The 24,128-nt window shown below is 53.5% G+C and overlaps 9 protein-coding genes across 9 annotated transcripts; 3 read left to right on the forward strand and 6 right to left on the reverse strand.

The window, feature by feature from the left end:
• Window positions 1-105: 105 nt before the first annotated feature.
• On the reverse strand, window positions 106-1,491 carry P884DRAFT_295079 (D-isomer-specific 2-hydroxyacid dehydrogenase-like protein). The gene is made up of 2 exons (XM_069444312.1): window positions 1,237-1,491; window positions 106-1,183 (listed from the first exon to the last, which is right to left on the reverse strand). The coding sequence occupies exons 1-2, from the start codon at window positions 1,427-1,429 to the stop codon at window positions 303-305; spliced, it is 1,074 nt and encodes a 357-aa protein (XP_069293724.1). The 5' UTR covers window positions 1,430-1,491; the 3' UTR covers window positions 106-302.
• Window positions 1,492-2,167: 676 nt separating this feature from the next.
• On the reverse strand, window positions 2,168-3,616 carry P884DRAFT_232260 (ribonuclease H-like domain-containing protein). The gene has a single exon (XM_069439847.1). The coding sequence runs from the start codon at window positions 3,462-3,464 to the stop codon at window positions 2,511-2,513; it is 954 nt and encodes a 317-aa protein (XP_069293725.1). The 5' UTR covers window positions 3,465-3,616; the 3' UTR covers window positions 2,168-2,510.
• Window positions 3,617-5,627: 2,011 nt separating this feature from the next.
• P884DRAFT_211767 (uncharacterized protein) lies at window positions 5,628-6,563 on the reverse strand (the record flags this gene model as incomplete). Its single annotated transcript, XM_069439111.1, has 1 exon — window positions 5,628-6,563. The coding sequence occupies one exon, from the start codon at window positions 6,561-6,563 to the stop codon at window positions 5,628-5,630; it is 936 nt and encodes a 311-aa protein (XP_069293726.1).
• Window positions 6,564-7,290: 727 nt separating this feature from the next.
• P884DRAFT_273184 (uncharacterized protein) lies at window positions 7,291-9,834 on the reverse strand (the record flags this gene model as incomplete). The annotated part of the gene is made up of 3 exons (XM_069442568.1): window positions 7,291-8,968; window positions 9,399-9,544; window positions 9,679-9,834. The coding sequence occupies 3 exons, from the start codon at window positions 9,832-9,834 to the stop codon at window positions 7,291-7,293; spliced, it is 1,980 nt and encodes a 659-aa protein (XP_069293727.1).
• Window positions 9,835-10,313: 479 nt separating this feature from the next.
• Window positions 10,314-12,762, reverse strand: P884DRAFT_251794 (Metallo-dependent phosphatase-like protein). The gene is made up of 4 exons (XM_069440706.1): window positions 12,247-12,762; window positions 11,470-12,165; window positions 10,949-11,400; window positions 10,314-10,841 (listed from the first exon to the last, which is right to left on the reverse strand). The coding sequence occupies exons 1-4, from the start codon at window positions 12,606-12,608 to the stop codon at window positions 10,474-10,476; spliced, it is 1,878 nt and encodes a 625-aa protein (XP_069293728.1). The 5' UTR covers window positions 12,609-12,762; the 3' UTR covers window positions 10,314-10,473.
• Window positions 12,763-13,852: 1,090 nt separating this feature from the next.
• On the forward strand, window positions 13,853-14,715 carry P884DRAFT_273186 (uncharacterized protein; the record flags this gene model as incomplete). Its single annotated transcript, XM_069442569.1, has 5 exons — window positions 13,853-13,859; window positions 13,893-14,097; window positions 14,194-14,264; window positions 14,417-14,611; window positions 14,678-14,715. 5 exons carry the CDS (start codon window positions 13,853-13,855, stop codon window positions 14,713-14,715), a joined length of 516 nt encoding a protein of 171 aa, XP_069293729.1.
• Window positions 14,716-15,094: 379 nt separating this feature from the next.
• P884DRAFT_264900 (uncharacterized protein) lies at window positions 15,095-16,578 on the forward strand. Its single transcript, XM_069441893.1, has one exon. It carries the CDS (start codon window positions 15,454-15,456, stop codon window positions 16,507-16,509), a length of 1,056 nt encoding a protein of 351 aa, XP_069293730.1. The 5' UTR covers window positions 15,095-15,453; the 3' UTR covers window positions 16,510-16,578.
• A 341-nt stretch (window positions 16,579-16,919) lies between these two features.
• P884DRAFT_264901 (uncharacterized protein) lies at window positions 16,920-17,428 on the reverse strand. The gene has a single exon (XM_069441894.1). It carries the CDS (start codon window positions 17,313-17,315, stop codon window positions 17,103-17,105), a length of 213 nt encoding a protein of 70 aa, XP_069293731.1. The 5' UTR covers window positions 17,316-17,428; the 3' UTR covers window positions 16,920-17,102.
• Window positions 17,429-18,061: 633 nt separating this feature from the next.
• Window positions 18,062-19,310, forward strand: P884DRAFT_251800 (uncharacterized protein). Its single transcript, XM_069440707.1, has 2 exons — window positions 18,062-18,321; window positions 18,380-19,310. The coding sequence occupies exons 1-2, from the start codon at window positions 18,186-18,188 to the stop codon at window positions 19,210-19,212; spliced, it is 969 nt and encodes a 322-aa protein (XP_069293732.1). The 5' UTR covers window positions 18,062-18,185; the 3' UTR covers window positions 19,213-19,310.
• Window positions 19,311-24,128: the final 4,818 nt, after the last annotated feature.

Below are 24,128 nucleotides of genomic sequence, written 5' to 3' on the forward strand. Positions count from 1 at the left end.
AGCGGGCAACGCGATTCATAGATGGGAGAAAAGTGAATAGGGCGGGGCGGTAAGGCAGCACCGCGCATATAAGGAAGGAACGAAGTCACAAACGCGAACAAGCAACCTTCGACCTCTTTCCTTTCTTCACATTCTCGAGCAACTAGATAGTGCTTATGTCCCGCGACAAAGCCTATCAAAATCTCATATTTCGTTTAGTTCCTGCAGGCGTCTGTTATGCCGGTACCTTGCCGGTACCTTGTCCACTCTTCATGCCAGATGGCCGAGTTGGTGAGAAAGACGGTTTCCTCCCCTTGGCCCCGCTAACAAAGCCGGAGGAGCAGTTCCTCGCCCTTCTCCCACCGTAGCAGGTTTTCTACCTGCATGTCGTACCATCCATTCAGAGTCGCCTCCTCAACATAGCCCATATGCGGCGTCAGCAGCACCCGGCTCCTGCCGTCCTCTCCCCACTTGGTCGTCCTCCACCGGCTATCCAGCGGCAGCGGCTCCAAGTCGAACACGTCGAGCGCGGCCGCCCGGATCTTGCCCTGCTCCAACACCTCCAGCAGGTCCTTCTCAACCACCAAGGGCCCCCTCGAGGTGTTGACGAAGATGGCCGTCGGCTTCATCAACTCCAGGTCCTTCGCTGTGATACAACCCCTGGACCGGTCTGACAGCACCAGCTGCAGGCTCACCACGTCGGCCGTCCGGAACAGCTCCTCCTTGCTCACCACCTTAAACGTCTTCTCGCCCCGTGCGTCCTCCACCGGCAGCCCGGCCTCCCGCGCCTTCTCGTCCGCCCGCTCCTGCGTCAAGTTCTCGCTCCACGCCACCACGCGCATCCCGAACGCAAGGTTCATGATGCGCGCGACCGCCGTACCCAGTCGGCCAAGCCCCACCGTCCCAAACACCTTCCCCCCGAGCGCAACCGTCGGCACAGTCTGCCACCCTCCCGTCTTGACTGAGAGGTCATCCTGGGCAATGTTGCGGGCTGCCGCGAGGATCATGGCGACGCAGTGCTCGGTCGTCGACTCGGAGCCGACCGAACTGTTGCGGTCCACCGCACCAGCAACGGGGATGCCCCGCGCTTGAAAGGCGTCGAGGTCCAGCCCGCGGTTGCGGTTGCCCGTGGTGAGGAGTAATTTGAGGTTGGGCAAGCGGGCGATCAGCTCGGCCGTGAAGGGGGTGCGCTCGCGCATCGTGGCTGGGTTGGTCAGTCGGAGCGCCCGAGAGAAGGTATTGGGGAGAGCAACGTACAGATCACGGCGAACGGCTCCAGGCGGGCAACCAGCTCATCCTTGACCTCCTGCGGGGTGTCGGGGTGATTGTAAGGCCGGAGCGTGTCCTTAAAGAAGGACACCTCGAACTTGGCCGGGTCCAGGGCCCTGAATTTGGGCTCCGAGATGCCCTGGTAGTCATCAAGAACTGCGACCTTGATCGGGCTAGACATGGTGGGCTCTAGTAATCTGTGAAAGAAATACGTCGCTCACGGTGAAAATACACATGGCCGGGATGATGATGGTTTTGAGCTCGGAATCCCGTCCGCCGACGCCGCGGCTCTTGGATTTCGTCATTTCAGGCCCCACTCGTTCTAACTACCCCGCAGCCCCCCGAGGGGTTGCCCGCAACGTTCGGGATTGGAAGCGGGTGCGGGAAAGCGAATCCCGCCACTCTCGACGCCAATCATGTTGCAGCTGTTGTTCATTTTCGGTAATTCGCGGCATCCCCAACCTTGGCAGCCTCCTGTGAGAAACAGGGCTGACTGCCTAAACCTAGGGTTTAGACACTGCGCGGCGGACCGCAGGGAACTGCCGGCGCGTGCAGGCTGCCGTAGCCGGGCGTGCTTCCCGGGCCTTGCAGAATCTTGGCGGCGCATTATTTTTTTTTTTTTCCGCGCGATAATCAACGTAAGAAGAGAAGTTGACTAAGCACTTCTCTATATAATATCGATACGACAATATTGTGACTTTGTTCTTCTTTGCTGTTTATCTCCTTATTTTTCTCATGACTTAATATGTCCTATAGGAAAAGCAATTCGTTCTCGTAAGTTTCCTTCCTTCGGTCATCAAGGAACTCTCAGGCCTGTCATTGTGGGAACTTTTTCCACACTTGAGATGAAATTTGAACTATAGCAACACTTGCGAGCTTGGCTCAGTGTACAAGGTTGGGATACCTATCTACTTAAGACCTGGAGACTACCTGTTTCTTGTTTCCGCATGCCGTACCTCCTTCAGATTCAACGACGACTTCTGTGCGGCGATTCAAAAATAGAAGCATGGAGAAAGACAAGATAAGAAGGGAAGGAATTGACCATATTGATTTCAAGGAACGCTGATATATGTCTGATTCATCATCTTGCCCACCTCCGCTAATGCCGAAACAGGGGTAGAAATAGATTCGAACCAGCTAGGGTAGACAAGCTCCGAAACCGCAGTGTATATACCAGCGAGAACGTGTTTGACTACGATTAATTGGCGACGAATACACATAATGACCGATCTACTGACAAGATAGTCTGCAGATTCAGGCGCTCAGTCGGACCAGTCGGGGGGCGACTTGGGCCACGTCTCGTAGTCGATAACGTCCTCCCAGCGAAGCATCTCGCCATCGCCATCGCCATCGTCATCGTCGTCCTCGTCCCACTCGAAATCATCTTCAACAGACTCGGGCCGGTGCTTTGTTGTAAGGTCCCTGTCTCCTTTCCTCCCCTTTGCGCCTCCTTTATTGCCCTTGGCTCCATCCTGGGCCTCCCAATTCTTCGCAGCCCAGGCTCGCAACTCGACCGGGTGCGTCAGACACCAGATGACGACCTCTCTCGTCGCCAGCACGTCCTCCAAGCTGTCGTGGGACCGCCCCCCGGGCCCGGCGGCCACGCCGCCCCCTCCGCGGATGCGCACTCCGGTCAGCTCCCGACACAGCCTCTCGAGCCCAATCCCTTGCTTGATGGCCTTTTGACCCCCGCTGTTGCCGTCCTCCCCGCTTCCATACCTCCCTGAGGCCTCGGCGGCGAGAATGGCCGAGTCGACGATTCGGTCGTGCGCCAGCCCCAGCACCTTCAGGTCGTACTTGACCGAGTGGCCGACCACGACGGTGTCGGCGTCGACGAAGTCGAGCAGCCGGGCCGTCGCCGCGTCCCGGCCGCGGAGGGCCTCGCCCCGCGCCACGGCGACGGCCATGGCGCCCGGGGTGACGCCTGTGATGTCGGTGCGCCAGTTGGTGATCTTGATGCCGCGGGCGGGCTTGACGAGGGAATGCACGAGGGTGGCGCCCGTGAAGAAGTCGACGAGGGAGAGGGTGATGGCGTGATCACCCTCCGTGGTGCCGGCCATCTCGCAATCGAGCACCACGGCCGCTCGCTTGGGGCATGACGGGTCCCGGAGCGGAGTGGTGGTCCGGCACGTGGCCGAGGGACCGAGCGGGTATCCCTCGAGGGCGAGGCGGGCTGGTGAGTGGCAGGAGCGGAGGAGGAGGGAGTGTAGGTCCATCTGCTCCGGGATAGTCAGGGTCGTGTAGGTGATGCCGCGGTGGACGAGCGGGGTCGGCCGGGGGGGTTCCTGCGCAGCGACGAGGGCGGACTGTTCCGCCAAGCTCTGAGCCGCCCGACGGAGCGACACTTGCTGCTCCGTCGTGAGAGGCAACAGGACGGCGGCGGTCGGGCCAATAGCGCCGGCATGGGGGCCAGCCTGGGCGGGGACAGCCACGAGAACAGCCGTGGGAGGAGTCCAGTCTGGCGCGGCTCGGTGTTGTCCATGTCCCTTGGAGTCCCTCCTGTGTTGTTCGAGGGCTTCCCGAGTGCCGAAGGTTCGGTCGCATTGCTGGCAAGGCCAGCGCTGCTGCTCGACGCGTGACTGGTCCGAAGCCACTTCACACGCCCCCGGTCGGTTCCCACCACCGTGACCCTTGGAGTCCGTCCGATGTTGCTCGAGGGATTCCCGAGTGGCGAACGATCTATCGCATTGGTGGCAGGGCCAGGATTGCTCGGCGCGGGGCTGGTCGTTGTGCTTCCTATGCCCGTTTGGTGGTTGCTTGTGTTGTCTAGAGTCCTTGTTGTGTTGCTGGAGGGCCTCTGATGTGCCAAAGTATCGGCTGCACTGCTGACAATGCCAATGCTGCTTCATGAGGGAGTGGTCATGGAGGGCCTTAGCCGTAAGAAACGATTTACCGGGGCAGGCGGGACATTGAAAAGCCTTCTCTTTGTTCTGGGCCATGGTCATGTTTCTTAGTTGTATGTGTGTTTCTTTTTTTTGGTGGGGGGGGGGTTGAAGGGGTTTTGGCCGAGGGTCGTAGTACTTAATAGGTACTATCGTAATTAGTTAAAACCAAAAACTCCTCGTCCGCTATGTGAGAGTAATACATCCAGAAAGCCGGCTATGTTAGGAGTTGGAGAGGTTAAGAATGATTGCGTCAGCGTTAAGAAACCAACGATTTGCTTTGTCTGGGTGGCTCAGTCAACCAAACGCGCGGCCCGGAGGGTGGCCAGGAGCGCGGCCACCGTGCTATCTACGACTTGGGCCTCATTGGTCCGTTGGCGGTGATTGAAACCAAGGCGGCAGCAGGCTGCCTCATCGCAGGGGACGACGAGACTGAATCGTGCCCGCATGATAACGCCCACAGAAGGCTGACACGCCCCAGCCACGCCCCAGCCACGCCCTATGCGCTTCTGTCGTTTCGTCATTCGTCCTTGCGATCGAGGGTTGAGAGGTAGTGGTAGTCGGGCCAACTCGAACATCTGCAAGGTTTGAATTCAGTTGGCTGTAATTAACCGAGTGTGACTTCTCTCAAGCTGCGCGGGACTCGGGGTTAGGGTTCTATGAGAGGCACGTCGGCCTTCGACAGGGTATGATTAGTTAGTTATTGAATTTGACAATCATCGGCCATCCGAACCCACTTCCACTCGATCGGTGTCGATGCTCCAGGGGTTGACCCCTTTAGGCTCCAGCCACGGTTCATCCGTTTCCCTCGTCAACGAGCGGCGCCTGCGCCTACGAAAGGGACCACGCGTCTGCCAGGAACGCACTTGTGTTTATCGGAGGCTTGACTACCGGACCGCACGTCCCGGGAGCACCTAATTAACCGGTCGTCAGCATCGTCGAGATTAACGTCGGCATTGCCTGCGCGTGTGCGCCCTGTCTGCGGGCGCTCGTGGGCTGGTACTTTCCGTCCTTGCTGCAGCTTGGGCGGAGGGATGACCCGGACCTATATACCATCCCCCTGTCTGAGCTTGGCCAGCGGCTGCCGAGGATGCCAGACCGCCGCCGCCAGGACGCCACAAGCCGTACCGCCTCCGGCGGGGCCGCGGCCCCGAACTGGCGAAGCAGATTATTTGGGTCGGCCAGCTGCGGGAGCGAGCAAGGGGTCATGATACGGCATCCCGCAGGCCTGCGGCATCGCGCACATCCCGGATCGGGGGAGGCATCCGAGGACGGTTAACGGCCGTATCTCTCTCGTCATGGGTAGTTTGAGGAGATTTACGGTCAGAACAGAGGGATGATCTGAGGATGGATTTGTATAAGACAAGCTGGACGGAAGCAAGTGGTGAGTATTAATAATTATTTCGAAGAACAAATGTGAAGACCCTCTATAACTAGCTATCCAAAGAACTGACGGTCGTCCTCTTCTTCACATCTACTCCGGAAATGCCAGACAGCTCACTCGTCGTAGAACACCAGACACCGGACCTCGATGCTCTCGCGGCCTTTGGTCCCCGGGGGGGTCGCGGGATCGATAAAGGCGGTGTGAGGCGTCAGGGCGGCGACGCCGTTTTTGCCGCCGGGCAACCCCTCGCCCCAGCTGTCGAAGCACTTGATGAACAAGGCCTCGTCCGGGGTCATGTCCTTGACGTAGTAGAACTTGTGGGAGTCGCTGGGCAGGACCCCGTACGTCTCCCCCCTGACCTCGTAGCCGTCGGTGCCGGCGGCGGTGGCCGGGTCCGGCAGGACCTCCTTGCCGCGGTCGTCGTTGGCGTCCCCGATGGTGCGGTTGCGCAGCGGGTACAGCAGGTCGACGGGCACCAGGTCGTCCCGCTTGGTCGTCCGCCAGTCGACGACGGCCAGGGGGAAGTCGGCGGCCGGGTGCGAGATGGGCCGCCACACGTTGATGATCTGGAACCGCCTCGCCAGCAGGCCGTCCACCTCGGCCGCGGGGAGATGGCGCCGCACGCGCGCCTCGGCCGCCGCCGGCGTCTGGTCCACGTGCACCTGCTGGACCGGCTGGCGCGGCGACGCCGGGTCGTGCCTGCGGATCGTGTGGTCAAAGATCTCGACCCGCGCGACCTTGCCCGGCAGCTTCGCCCGCAGCAGCGCCTCGACCTCGGCGTAGTAGCCGCCGCGCACCGCTGCGTCGTCGGTGAAGGTCTTCTCCCGGGCCGGCGCGTGGTAGACGGCAAAGCCCGACACGTCAATGTCGGTTCCGAAGTTGCCCCGCAGCGGCTGGTCGGGCCGGAGGCTGTCGCGGATGTTGGCCACGCTGCGCCGGCGGGAGGTTAACCGGAAGGAAGTGGCGGCGCTGTCGACCTTGGACCACGGCTTGGTGCCGGGCGAGATGGACTCCGGGTCGAGGTAGCGGAACTCGCCCGTGGTGGTCATATTATTTGCTGGTAGAGAGAGCCCTTGGAAAGATGATAAGATGATGGTTGGGATTACTTAGGCAGGCTGCTGATAGCGAGGTGGTTAGGTGACGTGATGAGGCGACGGTTTACTACCTGTGCACCACGATCGGGGGTCGATGGTGGTAAGAGTCCGTAACAGAGGAGAGACTAACATAGTAGGGGTGGTTTATAAGGGCGGGACAAGCCGTGATTAGTAATTGGCGAACTCGGCGTCGAAGTGGTGGAAGTTGAATGGAAGGGTGGAGTTGATTGGAAATCGTTAATTATGCAGCCAAGAGGGACTACTACGGAGTAGAAGTCTAAGGAACAACCTTGTTCAGCGCCACCCACCGGGACAATCTAATATCCTATCCACTAGTCCCACCAGCCATGCTCGAACAACAGCGGTCGCGCGAAAGAGCAGCGACCGAGACAACGAAAACACGATGCTAGCCAAACCCAGAACCCCCCCCCGCCCTTTTTTTTTTTACCCGTATAATTACTCCGTAACTAAGGTATATACGTTAGATAACTATTCATTTAGACTTTCACCTCCTTCAACCGTAGAAATTCAGGAAGAGACCCGTGAAAAAAAAAAAAAAAAGAAAAAAAATCAGTAACTCCAGCAACCCAAGCGGGTATCCTTGACGTCATTATGCGTACCCGAACAATGTGATATCCCGGAAACCCGAAATCGAAATGATCTAGTGTCACCGCCTAATTATTTAGCTGTCAAAGATGGGCCCGTAGGCGGCGATCCCCCTCGTCTCGAGGCCGTAGACGAGACTGCGGGTCATGGCGGGGTTGCTGATGACGCAGACGGCCTGGGCGTCAAAGTCCTTGTACAGCTTGAGGACGATGGGGAGCATGTCGACGCGGCCGGAGATGGAGGTGTCGATGACGACGGGGTCCGGGTCCATCTTGGCGACCAGGTCGAGGGTGCGCTGGCCGTACGTCTTGAGCGGGCTCTTGGTCTGCCAGACGACGCGCATGGCGGGGCGGTGGGCGTCCTCGATGAAGGACAGGCAGGGCCCGATGCCGGAGCCGGTGGTGACGACGATGATGCGGTCGAACATGCGGAAAACGTAGCCGAAGCCGTAGGTGGGCACGCCGCGCTTCCAGAGGTAGGTGGGCGGGTCGGCGATGGCCTGGCGGGTCCAGTCGCCCGCCTTGGAGACGAGGCAGGAGAACTTGGTGTCGGGCGTGTCGAACTGGTCGGTGAAGCTGGCGAAGCTGTGCCAGTCGGCCAGCGGGTGGCGGGCGACGCTGATGCCCTGGCCGAAGCGGACCGCGGCGTGGGAGAAGTGCAGGCGGACGGCGTGGGCCGAGAGCGGTTCGGCCCGGACGGGCACGCGGCGGAGGAGCAGCCAGGGGTGGATGGTGGCTGCGGTCAGCAGGATGAGGATCCAGAAGGAGGGCAGGTGGACGAGGAAGGCCGAGACCGAGGGCTCCTGGTCTGCGAGCAGGAAGATGAGGACCCAGAAGAGGGCCAGGACGGCCCAGTTGGAGAAGCGGTGGGTGAGCTCGAACCAGTCGTGGTGCCGGACGCGGAAGGCCGGGTGGGCGACGGCGATGATGGCCAGCAGCAGCAGCAGGACGAGCCAGATGAGCACCAGGACGGCGACGGAGGCGGGCGAGGCCTCGAAGTGGTACGTGTAGGTGGCGGCGAAGCCGACGTACCAGACGCACGAGGCCACGCCGGTGCCACTGTGGACGCCGCCGAGGTGGAAGATCTTGCAGGCCAGCCGGCGCAGGCGCATGGGCGCCGAGCGCGGGACGGCGCCGAAGGTGAGGAACAGGGCGTTGATGACGAGCGGGTGCCGGCAGAGGCCACACACGGCCAGGTTGACGGCCGAGGCGTTGACAAGGTCCAACGGGGCGGCGCCCTTGATCATGAGGACGACGAAGGCGATGGCGTTGCCGATGAAGGCCAGGCTGAACAGGCGGCGGTAGACGGTGAGGATGGTGTAGCGGAGGAAGCCGAACCGCTTGCGCGAGAAGTCGTCGATCTCGCCCCGCTGGGCCTCGAGGTCGGTCCAGACGGACGAGTAGCTCTCGCGCTTCTCCTTGTCCCGAACCAGGGGCGTCACTGATGTGTCGGACGCGGTGGATGGCGAGTGCGAGTGAGAGGGCTTCTTCTCTTTTACGTGCGAGATGTCAGATGCCGACGAGTCCGATCGTGTATGCGGCGTCTTGCTGGACCCCGGCGAGTCGTCCGTCGTGTAGGCCGTTTCCGAGGACGACGTGGACGACGTCCTGACGTGAGCAGGGCTAACCTGCTGGATTTCTGCCATGGGGGGCAATGATGATGGCTCCATGACTGGTGAGCTAACTAGGTCGACGATGGTGTGTGGTTGCACTTGGCAAGGATAGACGCCGGGACGCCGGGACGCGATGGAGACCCTGTGCCCGCCATCATATAATATAAGGATGCGAGAGCCCACGAGTAGAGAGACTCTGGATCCCATTGATGGTCGATAGATGCCGGAGTTTCTCGTCTTCAGCCGTTCCAGGTTCGACCCCAGCTGCATCACATCACATCTTTGCGTGCGAGACGACCTTGCTTCCTGGCTCCCAAGACCACCGATCTCCAATGGCGGCCCTCATCATTCGGCCCAGGCTGCATTGCCGGCAATTCGCCCAGAAACACCACATCCCGGCATCACCATGGTGTTTCCAGCGGTCTCCGGAGTTTCTCTCGCCCCATCTCTCGGCTGCGACCCAACCCTCCCCCGCCTCGACCACTCAAGCATCGCTTTCCCTATCGACTGGAGCTGGAATCTGCGTCCACTATCCTGCTCGGAGTTGCATCCCATGACGTTTGGGGACACACTTTGAGGGCTCCGAGATCCACCAGTGGTCGGAAAGGCCAATCGGAGTTGGCGTCCAAAACTCCAAGCGGTAGGTGTTGGGGACCACGTCGCGATGCAGAAAACGAGGGCCCCCAGAAGATTCAATGCGGGGCTTCTTGAATCGCAGCTAGCAAAGGCCATCTGCGTTCCTTTTTTTTTTTTTTTTTTTTTTTTTTTTTTTTTTGCGACAAGTCTCACCCCGGAGCTGGCCTTTTTTTTTTTTGCTCCCCCCGGGCCTTTTTTTTCCCGACCCGTATTAACTAGTTGTGATAAGAGACCTGGACCCTGGAACGCCATCTGCCAGGTCCCGCGGCCTGCTCCGCCGGCGGGGCTGCGAGAGCCCAGAAGCGCCTCGTGGGTCTCGCTGAGGCTGACCAGGTCGCCGAACTGGCCGCGCCAAGATAGCATAGCGTTCATACTGTGCAGACTGCCTGTGTCTCCCAAGAACTGGGGCCCTTTTTCTTATGGATCTCTCCGACGCCTATAGTGTGTGGTTGACGTCAGCTTGAGAATCCGGAAAAAATCAATGCTTGTCATGCTCGGAGTACGGACTTACTCTGCGGGAAGTGCCCCACCTACCTGTGCTGAAATCGCTCGCTGCGTTGCTTCCCCCTGCTGTTCCCCGCCCGCGAAGAGCTCCTGCTTGCTGTGACTGTGATCCCGGCTCGCAGGAACCTTCCTGGTCCCGATGGCTAATCGCTGGGCTTGATAACAAAAATACCTTGTGTTAGAACATATAACATCGCGATACTCCGTACAGCAACCGCTTAAAAAGCTCCGAACAAAATACTAGCAAAGCACGACGGTGGTATGGCAGTGTTAATTACGAATGACCTATTATACTGAAAACTGGCAAGTAACCCAAAATAACCGTATGTTTTAACCTCATTTCTAGTCCGTCCTCGATAATGCAGCTCGGTTCCCTTTGCGCATATTAGATGTACATTCTTTTAAAGTACTATGTGCAAAGTATCCACATTCTGGCGGCTATTATAGCCGTTGTATGGAACTTGGCTAACACTTGGGCGAGCAAGACGCATCCGGATTCGCCCAGCTCTACTGGAAAAGCACGCCGGGGCCGCCGTAGCGATGCTTCGAGTCACCTCCTCCCCTCCGACCAGGCTTCTTCTTGATCAAAGTCAGCTCGTCCCCGATGCCGCCGTCGCCGCGGACAAACGTCCAGGTGAGCGCCGTGGCATTGTGAACCGTCAGCTTGTTGAAGCCGTAGTTCTCCTGGTCTACGACGGCGGTGATGTCGAGGGTCTCGTCCTCGGATAGTGTGCTGTGGCTCTCGATGTTGCCCGCCATGCCGTTGATGAGGTGCGTCATCGACTTGCCCGGGTTGGTCATGTAGGTGTGGTCATCCACGATCGCCTTGCGGTCGATGGTGCCGTTTCTCCCCATTGGCCACAGCCGCTCGTACCCTACCGCCAGTCAGAACCCCGCTTCAGTGCGCAAAGAAGAGGGGAAAGGGAGACGGAGGGAGGGAGGGAGGGAGGGGGACGGTCTCTTTGTTGCGCCGCTGACTTACAATGGATGTGGCCCGCCAGATAGACATCTACGCCGTGCTGCAACAGCAGGTCCTCGAAGGCGGCGCGGATCCGAGGCTGGTACGACGATACCTCGGAGCTGTACATGGGCCGATGGCTCATGGCAATGATCCAGGGCGTCTTTCTGCGGTCCACCTTTGCCAGGTCCGCGGCTAGCCACTTGTACTGCTGGTACGCCTTGTTGTCGTCGTAGCTGCCCTTCACGGTGCCGAATGGCCCGCTATCCGTCACGGACGTCTCTCCCGGGGTCGGATGCGTCTCGCCAGGCTTCAGATCCCGTGCGAACGGCTTTTGCGGACTGTTCGCGTAGTCCGTCTCGCCGTCCAGGGCGATAAAGTGCACGAGGCCGTAGTCGAACGAGTACCAGAAGTTGCCAACGCCCCCCGTCTCGGCGCCTGGCATGTGGAAGCGGTGCTGGAACGCCGTGAAGTTGCTAAGGCTCCCCGTCAGTGCCATGTTCCTTCTTTCCCAAGATGAATCCATCCCAAAAGACTAAACTCACCGCTGTGACTCGGGACAGCTGTAGTATGTCAGGTTCGTCCGGGGCGCTGTCGCGTTCGCCTTGTTGTGGTTGAGATAGGCCGTCAGGACGTTGCCGGGCCCGTCAAACTCGGCGCACGAGGCCTCGTGATTACCCGGCATGACCATGTACGGCACCCGCTTGGTGATCTTGTTCATCCACTGCTGCCACAGGTCCCAGTTGGACTCGTACAGCACACTCATGTCGCCCCCCAGCGGCCCGCCCTGGTTAGGGATCTCGCCGGCCGGCAGGGGCGTCTTGTACTCGTCCGGCACCGGACCCGCGCCGGGAAGATGGGTCGACGTGCCGTTGTAGCAGACGGGCCAGTCGTCGGCGCACGGCAGGATGCCCGAGAACCAGTCGTCCGCGTACGAGAGGTCGCCGCCGTGCCACACGAAGGCGACATCGTCGTCATCGACCGTACGAAGCACCTGCTTATACGTGCCACCCGCGTTGGTGTAGCCCATGTCGGCCAGCACGGCCATGCTGTAGGGAGTCGGGTCGCCGGCGGCCCGTGCCGTATCGAAGCTCAGCACCCCGGACTCCGTGGTGCCGTTGGCCGCCTGGATCTGATAGTAGTACCTGGTGCCGGGCCTCAGGTGGCGCAGCTGCACTTCGTGGAAGAACTGGCTGCACTGGGTGACCGCCGCGGCCGAGCAGGGCGGTGTTCGGTCGTATCTAAATATGGGCGAATGGAGCGCGTCAGCTCGCCTCTCGAGAGCTCACCCCTGGGCCGGCTCTCGTCACACACCGACTTACGTATGGCTCGTCCCCGTGGCTCTTCTATACAACCTATCCGGCCGGGTCCCCCAGAGCACGCTCGGGGCCTCGCCAAGCCCAAACGGGGTCTGGAAGTGGATGTTGATGCCACCGGGCAGGTACGAGAGTGAGATGACATTGATGTTGTTGCTGGGATTCGCGCTCGCCGGCTTGACGGCAGGTGGCTCGATCAGGCGCGGGAACCCCTTCCCATTGCCCTTGGCCGTTGGATTCACCCAGTCACCCACCGGCACGTCGGGGCCCGTGTAAGGGTACGCCGTGTCGACGACCGGTTTGGCGCCGCCCGGGCTACCTGACAGGGCCAAGAGCAGCGCCGTGGCCGAGGCGACGGTGGACTTCATGGCTGCCGGTTGTGGTCAGGCGAATTGGCGTAACGACAATACAAGTTAATACTGAGAAACGCTAGGGAATCTGTCCGGAGCTGTTGCCTTTATACTATATAGTATTATTAGACAGCCCCTGTTAGTGTGCGTGCTCGCCCGTGCAATAGCCGGCCTAGCTCCGGCCCAGCATCCGCCGTCTGGGAAGCTTAGAGGGAAAGGCTTAGTTATGATCTGTAAATACTACTGCTAGTACGGAGTATGTAGGTACCAATGCTGAAGTCGCCGGAATCCGACATAGGATGCCGCAAGCGAACGCCGATCATCCAGGATGCCAAGGACTTTCCCGAGAAAGCTTGGCCAACCCCACCAGGTAATCTCCGCACGTGCGTTACCTGCCAAAGAAGGATGGCTCGGGTGGCGAATAAGGCAGGTTCTTGCAACGGAAGTATAAGAAGCAAAGAGATAAGAACGAGACAAAGGAAAACGAGAATGCTGTAGTATAATAACTCAATTCTACAATCTAGCCAACTATGGTGGTATAGACAGGGAACTATTATACATTGTAACTATTTTGTAAACTCTTAGTATAAGGCGTGGTAATTAATTAGTAAATGTAGACTGACCTCTTAGATACTAGCGACATTAAACGAGGTAGTAACAATCAGAGTTGGCATGCACACACTTAAAGCGACTAAACACTCCTCTAGGCAGACAGAGAGGAGTGTAAGTTCAAAGTGTCTAGGGTACACTAGCTGGCAGGTCAGAGGCAGGCATGAAAACTGTTATGTAACCGCAGTACTTACGACATGTGAGGACAATGATGTCAATGCCCCTGTGGCTAAGCGGAAGGGAGCATAGCTAGGTATAAAAAGAGAGCAACTTCTCAAAGATAGAACAGTACTTGGTTACGAATTACTTCTTGCTTAGTACGCCTGCCTCCCTCTACCCTAACGTCCAATAATTATCTCATACGCTTCTGACAGCATGAGAAGAAGTCTTTTTTAGGAAAGCATCCCCAGGGGGGCGACTGCGGTTGGTACAGGGGACCTCCCGCGTTTGTCGTCGGAGATTCTGCTCAAAATCTCCCAACAGTAGCTCCATTTCGTGGACCTGGTCGATGGTGATCGCGCCTCGAAGAACCGGCGAATGGACCTTTTTGGATGCGAGCATTCAATCTTCCCGGAGCAACTCGAGAACCTCCGTAAGACTACCTGCCAGGAAAGCACCAAAACCAGTTGTGACATAATACGCGGGATCCAGACATGCGCGGTAAGTGGTAGGACTATGGAACGAGGTTGGCAGTGGCACCATCGCTCGCATCCCAACACCTCACCGGCTGCCGATCCTGCTGCTCCAAGTGCTTCTACACAACCTATTGCTTCCGGGGGAGCCCACCAGGCCATCCCCCGGCGCTGGCGAAACACAGATTTCCATACCCGCTTAGGGATAGGAAGACTAACGTCGAGATGGCAGTGGGCGCGCAAACCAAGACACTTATGCGGCATGGGTACGTCCATGACGCCGGCCCAGCGCAGGAAAGGTCGGAGGCAACAGACAGAACAAAACTTGCCCGGTTGGCAAAGCATCTGCTTACCTGCCCGAGTGTAAGGAAATGTTATCGAGCAAGGGAACCAGGTGGTGGATCTGCCATCATTGCCTCGACGAATGCGCCAGGTACGTGCCTAGGTACCATTGCTCTCTTCACTATCCAATCTACCGTGTACTCCAAAAGTACCTAAGAACACTGACATATATTTTCTTGGATAAGCAAGTCATCAAAGCAGCAGCAACCGATGGCCCTTGGGCACTTATTAGACCGGGAAAAGATGCTTTATTTTTTGAGCTCGAAAAGCTGTACTGGGAAGGCGTGGGGGGAGAATTAGAGAACGTTATCTGGACCCTCAAGGTTTGGCAGAAGCCCGAATTCGCCAAAGTGTCCGTGGAAGACGAGGATGACGATTTCATTCACGGTTTCGGCACATTCATCGAGCAGGAATCTAGAGCGTTTGCTACCCGATACGGTACGAAGAACCAACCAAAGTGCCATCTGCCTATCACGTTCTCGAGAGACGCTAATTCCCGGGCAGGGAAGCGCAAGGATGAGCGAATCGAACAAAACCGCTGATTGGCTATAGTGGCCTGCGTACTGGGTAGCTGGTCGGCGGCTTTGGTTTGCTACACGGTTTGGCGGTGGCCTTGTCCGGCCGCGGACATTCTCTTCCATGTTTTAAGCCGACTGGTGTTGTCAACTAGTCACATGTCCGAGCATAACTATGGTAGCACAAGGAGGTTGCTAAGGGGACATGGTCAAAGCCACCCCGTTGGCTTTGCCATCCAATCACGTGCCTCACTAGCGCGGCCCGATCGACCCCGACATCTGCCATCAGCTGTCGCTACCGATCTCTCCCCTCATTCCATCATTCCACGAAGTGCTTACACGCTACACGCGTCTGCGGGCCTGAAATTTGTGCCTCTGCCGCTAGCCTCCCCCTTGGGTCACTCGGACCCCAATGAGTCGCCTATGTCGGCACGGCGCTGACTTCACTCAAGTGGAAAGCCTCTTGACCTTCTCCAGGTGGGTGCATCCGAAGTTGAACTTTGGTATTGCCCCGAATTGGATTCTCAGGCGCGTCCGGGCTGCAGAGACGAGCCAAACGCAGCACCATACAGAGAAGGCGACACTCTACGTCTGCGTTTCGAGCAGCCGTTGTCGAGTTCGACAAGACCCGCGGACCATACCATGACAGCGGGCAAACAAGTACAAACGCGATCTAGCGCCCCATCGTCCAGATCGTCACCTACCAACGACGCCTACTGAGATTCGCGCCGATCTTTCACTCAAGCGGACTAACAAACGCCGGCAATGGCTGCCCTTCTGCCTCGTGGATATCGCTCCGTCACCGAATACCGCTTCCGCGAGGACCAGGCCGACGCCATTGTTCGAACCGCTGCCTACCATCGCAAAGACTACTGTCGCTCCGTAATATGGTTCTCGCCTCGCGAGCACGTCGGCATTCGTCCGTCGATAGCAACACCCTTCCCACGGACTCCTGACACGGGACTCGGCTCCCTCGGTCGGTTACCCCTCGAGCTCTTGCATGACGTATTGTTACGTCTGGACATACGTTCTCTCTTCGACTTTCGGCAAGTAAATCTTAGTTCGAGACAGACTGTAGACTCTCTCCATCAATATCAGATGGTGGTCTCGCATGGACTTAACCTTCTCTGCGCCTTGTTACGAACACGACTCGCCATCGACATTTCTCTGCTCGACTTTTACCACGCACTGTGTACCAAGGCTTGCACTCTTTGCGGCGAATTTGGCGGGTTCATATCCCTCCTGACCTGGAATCGATGCTGTTTTGCATGCCTCCAAGGCGCTCTGGAAACCCAAGTGCAAACCCTTGCCGGTATCCGGAAGCAATTCCACTTGACCAAGGCCGAATTGGGACAATTGAGGTCGTTCAAAACTTTACCTGGCATCTATTCGATGGAGGAGTCCGTACACAAATCCCGCATTAAGGTTGTCTCTGTTCATCAGGCCAAATTGGTTTCCGGACGGCGACCACATGCAGCGGCGGCGCAGGCACAGCCGGCGAACTGGGGACGAAATCGAAAGTTCAACTTTATGGGGGCATGTGCACTTCCTTATTATGATAGACGAACCGGCAGAGTCGAGTACGGAATGTCGTGTGCTGGGTGTCAACTCGCTCTCGAAAAAGACATCATCGGCTCCAGGGGTGAGAAATGGGCATTCGAGGCTCGCGACAAGGTATATGCGCAAGATTCCTTTTTGGAACATTTCCGATGGTGTGAACAGGCTCAGATCCTGTGGAGATCGAGTGGTGAAGGTAAGAGCCAGCCAGCCGAGCTACCGGAGGCTGCTCGGAGAGGAGGGTTCTTTAACAATCGAGAATGATAAGGATATTTACTTGGCGCCTATACTTCCCTCCTGGATCAAATGTACAACCGCCCTCCTACATTGCATACCTTGTGATTCGCGGTCATTCCATCATGGCCTGGGTGTGCCTTGTCTGTTGGCGCGTTCAACACGATCTCCACACCCACACACATTTACCTACGCCTCTGGCCACTGGAGGCTTGTCGGCACTGGCAGGGTTAATCCAGGCTTCCGATGTGAAATCCGGTCGCTAACGCATTGCGGCCAGGCTGTCTGCCAAAAGGTGTCTAAGCAGAAAGCCCCCAGAAAGCGAACAAATCCCCAGACTTTCCCCATGTTGTCAGAAGCGCTAGAGCTTCTAGAGCGCTAGCCACACGCTAGCCACAGCGTATAGCACGCTCACGAACGCTTTGGCCATTTCCTTTATCTATAAATATATATTCGTTTTTTTTTTTTTTTTTTGTAGATAGCTTAACAAGGCACCTTTCAGACCTTTAATCCACCTGCTACAAAACACTCTCGAATACTCACTCGAGCTTACCGCTACGTTCGACACATGTCCAATTTACCACCTCGGCACAGTGTAGCTCCCCAAACACACAAGGCGTGCCTTACTCTTCCACAATCGCTCCATTGGCGTCCATGTATTTCACTGGCGCGTCTGGCTTGACTAAGTGCCTCGAACAGTAGTTGGCCGAATCCCTGGCCCATTCCTTTCTAACCGGATCGCATTTGACATTGGTTCCCTGGCGCTCTGCACATTGGACGAACTCCATCTCCTTCTTACAGCCGCAAGTGTATTTGATGAATTTGGAGGTACACATTGTTTTGACTTGAATCACAAATTAGACCGGGCTGATAGATGGTGGGGGAAGTAGGGGATGACTGCCTCCTTAGGCACTTACAGTGCTGGAGAACTCAGACGAGACCAATAAAGCAAAGCTACGCTTGCGCTATCCAGAAACTTGGGTGGTGTTGGTGGTTAGGCCGGTCCTGAGTGCTTGATTGTTGCAATGAAAGATGGTGCTGTTTGCAGCGCGGATGTTGCTCCGAGGAGTGTACAATTTATGGCTGTCAAGCCATGGGGGTTGCCCCCCCGAAGCTTGGTTAAGGTCTCTGATGTTGGCCCAACCTTGAGCCGCGGGGTAACGTTAAGTGGCACTATTTCTTGGCTGATCCCCGGCGACCGACAATAGCAAACCAAGCGGCATAACTAAGCGCTAGGCCAGCGCCAATGGCAGTACCGCCGCGCGCTTCGTGGAGTTGGTGGTGTTTGAAGCTGGAGGGACAGTGCAGTGGCTGGATTGTTTAATTGGTCAAATCCGTCTTCTAGCCACTCGGGCAAGCGATAGGGCCCCGGTTTTGAGCGAGCTATATTCTACTCGCAGGCACGGCGCTTCGGGATAAATTGATTGGGTTAAACAGGGTAGATTGGCTCGCATCTGTCGCGATCGCCTCACTCCTGTGTGCCCTCGTTCTAGTCATGTCTCGCTGGTCGGGGGAGGCCCGAGGACCCCCCGAAGGCTAAGGGTTCCACACCCGAATTTGGGTGTGGTGGCCCTGGCGCCTAAGGCAGTGGGGCTACTAATCCATCACTTCCAATCTCAGCCTGCGCAATCCCTCCGACTACTCCGATCGTCCGATGTGTTTGTTGGCACATCAAGTGTTAGAAACAGCTTAACACCAGTTCTGGTATGTTCTTACATAGCAATTTCAGTACTCCGCCGCAGCTGGAGAGCTGCCCGACCTTTGAATCCCGACGCTCTCAGCAGAAAATAGGAAAAAAGGGAAAAAAAAGAAGGCACGGCGACGGAAACGGTAATCTTAAGCGTATAAATTCACTAAGCGCTCCATCTCTTTAGACACATCGGCTGATAAGTCTTTGCAGTGAGTGATCTAATGGACATGACAAATCCGCCTATGCAGCCGATCATCCTGTCCATGGAAGTGGACGATGACAATTCTTTTGAAAGCGAATACCGACTGCGAGTCGGGAACCAAGTCAAGTATCTCGTCATCGCTCCCGGAACCTTTGACAGAGACACACTTTCATTCCCCATACAGTCCCTGCCCCATCTTCCTTACCACGAGGAATGGACCGTGGCCAACATCTCACGAGATAAAGCCAGCGGCGACTTGAGGACCTCCTTCTTGAACCGAACCCTTGCTGGCGTCAAGTGTCAATGGCATCATACCAAAGTTGATTGCCTCGAACTGGAGAAGACAAAGCAGCTCACGGCACTGGCTTTCGAAGCCTTCTCGCATTCGATCCCCCTAACCACTCTCCCGCCACCAACCACCGTGATCGCCAAAATCGCCCGTTTCGAATGGGAACTGCCTCGCATCGAACAAGAAACGAGGGCATATCAGTTGCTTGAGGGTTCCGGACTGGCCCCGCGCTTCCTGGCCCATGTTCACGAGAATGGACGCATCATAGGGATTCTACTAGAGAAAACCGAGGGACGCCCAGCTTCCTTCCAGGATCTAAGCGCCTGCGAGACTGCTCTAGGGAACCTCCACAAGTTGGGACTGGTACATGGGGATGTGAACCGGTATAACTTTCTCATTACCAAAGAAGGGGTAAAGCTGCTCGACTTTGAATGCTTTCGGGAGAACGCTAGCCCGGAGTTGATGAGCAAGGAATTGGAGAATTTGCGTGCCGAATTAGTCGACGAGTCGGGACGCGGCGGAGGTTTCATTTTTCATGGTAATAGCAACTGATATAAAAGCTCGAGGCCTAAGACATAGCTACAATCATAAGAATAAGGTACTTAGAGGTCAGACTTGGCAGACCTACTACTAGGGATAATAGACTAGGGTTTAATATATAATTAGAGAGCTTTTAATAGTATATAATAAGCCTATCTTAGACTTCTACTAAAAGGGTCTAGATAAAGATAATAAAGCAAACTAGGAACAAAAGGGTAATCTAAGAGATTTAATAAAGCTAAAGGATTTATAATAATGATAATATATTAATATTATTATTAATCCTATAATACTATACCTAAGTATACTAGAGTACTAAGGTAGCCTACTACTAGGCTAACTATTAAGGATAATAATACTATTATAAGGACTATCTAAATAGATTTAAACTAGCTATATAATAGGGAGAGTTAATTATCTTAGGACTAATAGGTTACCCTTTTATATTCCTTTAGAATTATGAAAGTAGACTAATCCTTAGAGAGGGAAAATCTCCCTTTCTATTATAGGACTAGGCTCTACCTAGGCCAAATAATACTAGGCTTTACTAAATAACTATTATAGCCCTAGGCTCTACCTAGGCTAATTAATACTAGGCTCTACCTAGTAATAGACTAGACCTATATATATTTATAAGGCGTTTATAGGGTATAGGTTTAGGACCTAATTAGACCCTAATCTAGAACCTAACTAGGCTATAACTAAAATATATATATACCTACTATATAAGAAGTAATTATTATTATTATTATTAGTCCTACACCACTATGCTAATAAGCATACTAGAGCCTCTCTAGTTATATACAAAGGAAACCATGCCTAATAGGCCGGATAAAAACCTCTGTCCCTCCTTTAATGCCCAATCTAGAAAACTAATACACTATAGAGAAAAGGAGAAGTGGCTAGAATAGCCCTATAGAGGCCTTACCTCCCGGTCTAGCCTCCTTACAAGGTAGTATTCTAGAAGCCTCCCTAGGTCCATTAGCCACTATAGAACCCTCCTTGCCAAATGATGGTTACAGGCCCCTATACCCTATAAAACGAGGTCTAGGTCCCTTTGTGACCGTATTTCCCAGGATTCCCATATTTGGCTTCTTGGTGGGTTCGGGCACCAAATAACAAGGTGCTCGACAGTCTCCCTCCCTTAGCCACAGGTATAGTAGGGGGTACTGACCCCTAGGACTTGAACCCTAAATAGGAAGTCACGGAGGCTAATAGCCCCTATACGGGCCTATACTAGTAGGGAGCTCTAGGCCTTCGTTAGGCCCTGGTACCTTTATAGGCCTTCCCCCGTAAAAATTAGGCGCAGGGGGTCCTTGTCTGATATACGCCATATCCTCCTACTAGCTTGGTCAGCCCTCTAGTGGTTGCTCTAGCTAGCTACTATAGCCAGTTCCGTAGCCTATAGCCTCCTCTATAGGGTCTGTAGGGGGGGTTAACCCCCTCTGTAGCCCTCCTAAACCTACTACCGGACTATCGACCTTGCTACCTCTAGGGCCATAGGCTTCGGCTCCTAGCCCCTTGCCCCGGCCCTTCTCTTCTGAAACCTCTGGCTGAGCCTATTATAGGCCTGTTAGATAAGAGCCCTCGCGGGGACCCGGGGGGCCCCTAGACCTGCCCTAGCCTGTAAGAGCGGCTGGTCGAGTTTAGCTTCGAAGTCGGCTAGCCTCTTGTTAAGATAGAGGTTAAGGGGTGGTACCTAGGCTTCCGTTTCGAGGCACTAGATAGGGGTGGCCTTATAGGCCCCGGTAACTACTCGAAGGGCCCTGTATTAGGCCTTTGATAGTTCCCTAGTAGGGCCTTCCGGCTTGCCCCCTAGCTTGGTAGGCTTGTAGAAGTTTAAGGCCCCGTAAGCTAGGGCGCTATGGATACACTTGGTATAGACCTTGTAGGCCTATAGCAGGCTAGGGCCCTAGGTCTTTGTGGCAAGCCTGGTTAGGGCAAACTCCTAGGTTTCTAGCTTCTTGGCTACCTTTGCGTAGTAGGGGCCCTACTATAGCCTCTAGTCTAGCCAGACCCCTAGGAATCTAGCCGACTTCAATAGGGCTATAGTGGTAGTACCCCCTCTAGGCTATAGGAGTTCTAGCGGTCGTGACCACTATTTCCGGCCCCTATTAAAGTGGATGAGTTTGTACTTTTCCGGGGCAAAGGCCATGCCCTAGGTCTTTGCCTACTATAGGCAGGTCTTCTAGGCCTTCTATAGCTGATCGTTATAGGCCTCCTTGGCCCTCCCGAAGGCTAGAAGGTTAGTATCGTTAGCAAAGCCTACCAAACTAACCGTAGGGCTAGCCTAGTAAATGGCCTGGTAAAGGGAGGCTATATAAAGGATAAATGTAACGAACCTAACTTAGACTTCTTCTAAAAGGGTTTAGACGAAGGTAGGTTAAGCGGGACAAGCGTATAGGTCGTCTAAGGGATTTGGTAAAGCCAAAGGGTTTATAACAACACTAGAGTTGTCTCTCTTATAATGATCGTAGTAAGTATTATAATTATAAGATTAGGTTACTATTACTAGTAAACTCCTAGAGTCTACTATAACGAGTGACTATCTATATATATATATAACCCTAGTGATTACTCCTAATTATGGTGATCGTAAGTAAGCGTATAGTAGTAATCACCCTAATTACTAGTAAACGTAGTAATCATAATGCTTCCTATGTTATAATTAGTCCTTCTATTCCCTTAGTTAATTAGCCTATCTATGCCGGTAGCATCTATATAACAAACCCAACTCAGACTTCTTCTAAAAGGGTTCAGACGAAGGTAGGTTAAGCAGGGCAAGTATACTAGTCATCTAAGGGATTCGGTAAAGCCAAAGGGTTCACAATAACAGAGTTATCTCTCACAGTAGTACAATACTATTAGGAGTACTATAATTATAATTGCTATCACTAGTAAACTCCTAGAGTCCACTATAACAAGTGACTAGCTAGCTATATATACACAATTATCTGTCCCTCTTCAATAGTTATCACTAGTACCATTTCTCCTTTCACTCCGTAATTCCGCGTTATCGACAGTAACATGTTATTATCACCAGTGAAGACCTTAGTCTTGGCGGTAATAATCTTCTGATTAGTCTATTAAGTGATTAGCTGTCGGAATGTCCCGTGTCCTGGCTATAGCCTGCTAGGCCGTCTATATACTTATCTATGACACGATGCCCCTCCTTCAAGGCTTTCGACCTAAAAGCCCTCTTAGGCCATTTCAAATAGCGCTAATAACCCTTTGCTTATAAGTACTATATTCTTCCTATTTCTACGTTATAGTCGCTATATTAATAAAATGCTAATAGAGAAATGGAAGTCGTATTCTATACGTTACCGTACTTCCCTTACTTAGAATATTACTAAGAATGGTTTTATTATTATACCTTGCTCTTAGTATATATTATAAGGCCTTGTCTGTAAAATGATTATATATATAAAGCGTTATAAAGCTTACGTTTGTTAAGGTTATTCTTATAATAGCTCTGGTATACCGCTTTCTTCCTATAAGTATATCTCCTTTCTTTTTTTTTTTTTTTAAGTATGATTCCTAATGTTCGTTCTAGTAGATTGTATTCTCCAGGAGTAGCATTATATTAAGGATACTAAACGTTATATCGAACTTGAGCTAGATAAATCCTAATACCGTTTAGAAGAAGCCTAGTATAAGTTATCTAAAAAGCTTATACGGCTCCGGTGTCTTTATTAGTAGAAGGAGTTTTTAGTAGAGAAAGGTACTAATATAGTAGCATATAGTCTGTCGACCTTAGACAAGTTAGAGGAGGTTAAGCGGTAAGAGCGGTAAGAGACGTCTACTATACCCTCGTTATAGATTAATAATACTATCGATACTATCGACTAGGGCGCCGTCTTTGGTTCTGTCCTAGGTTTTCCTTTAGTCGATCCGGGTTCTGCCGGTAGAACTATTCTAGTTTCTTAGGGTAGTTCAAATTCTTGACTAGTTCCTATAAGTTATCTTCTAATCTAAAATTAAGCCATTTAACCAGGTACTATAGTTCCCTATTAATAATATATAAATCTAGAATTTCTTTAACGTCCTATTCTTCCTCTTTGTCCTTTACTTCGATGTTTATAGCGGTCTTGGCATTCTTTAGTACTGGTTCGAGAAGTAAAATATGAAAAATATCCGTCTATAATCGTATAGATGACGATAACGATAGTCGATAGTTAGATGTCGAAATTCGTTCTTTGATAACGAAGGGTCTGACCTTCTTAAAGTCTAGCTTCGTATTTAGTCGTTTGGTTTATAGGTTTCGTGCGATCAAATAGACTTTGTCTCCCTTCTCTAGGCGAGGTCCCTTAAGCCTATGTTTGTTATAATAGTTCTTTATTCTAGTTTTGACAAACTTAAGTTCCTTTTTAAGCTTCTTATATAGTATATATATCTATTCTACTTTGACTATTACTCTTAGTACTATAACCTCTAGTCCTTACCTTAGGTCTGCTTTATATCTATAGTTTATAAAGAACGGTATAACTTTGGTCGTTTCTATTGGTATTATATTATAAGCGAGTTATACTATTAGTAATAGTATAACCTAGTCGTCTTACTAGTAGTTAATATAAGAATGGAGGTACTACTTAATAACTTGGTTTAGTCGTTTCGTTTGTCCGTTAGTCTATAGGTAATATACCGTTAATAGCTTGCTATTAACGCCTAATTATTATATTAACGCTTGTTAGAACTTTGATACAAACTTGGTATCTCTATTGGTAATCTATTCTTATAGCCAAGTATATACTAATATAACTTACCGATAGATTATATCTACTAGCTATTTAGCTATCTAGGACTCCTTATAGGGAAAGAAGTATACCTACTTAGTTAGGCGATCTACTATAGTAAGAATACTATCGTAGATTACTCTTATAGCCGTATCCTTAGATTCTAGTAGCTTTATAATAAAGTCTATTATA

This window comes from Thermothelomyces heterothallicus (genome assembly GCF_042370625.1).
Source record: "Thermothelomyces heterothallicus CBS 202.75 unplaced genomic scaffold P884_scaffold_37, whole genome shotgun sequence".
NCBI lineage: Eukaryota > Fungi > Ascomycota > Sordariomycetes > Sordariales > Chaetomiaceae > Thermothelomyces > Thermothelomyces heterothallicus.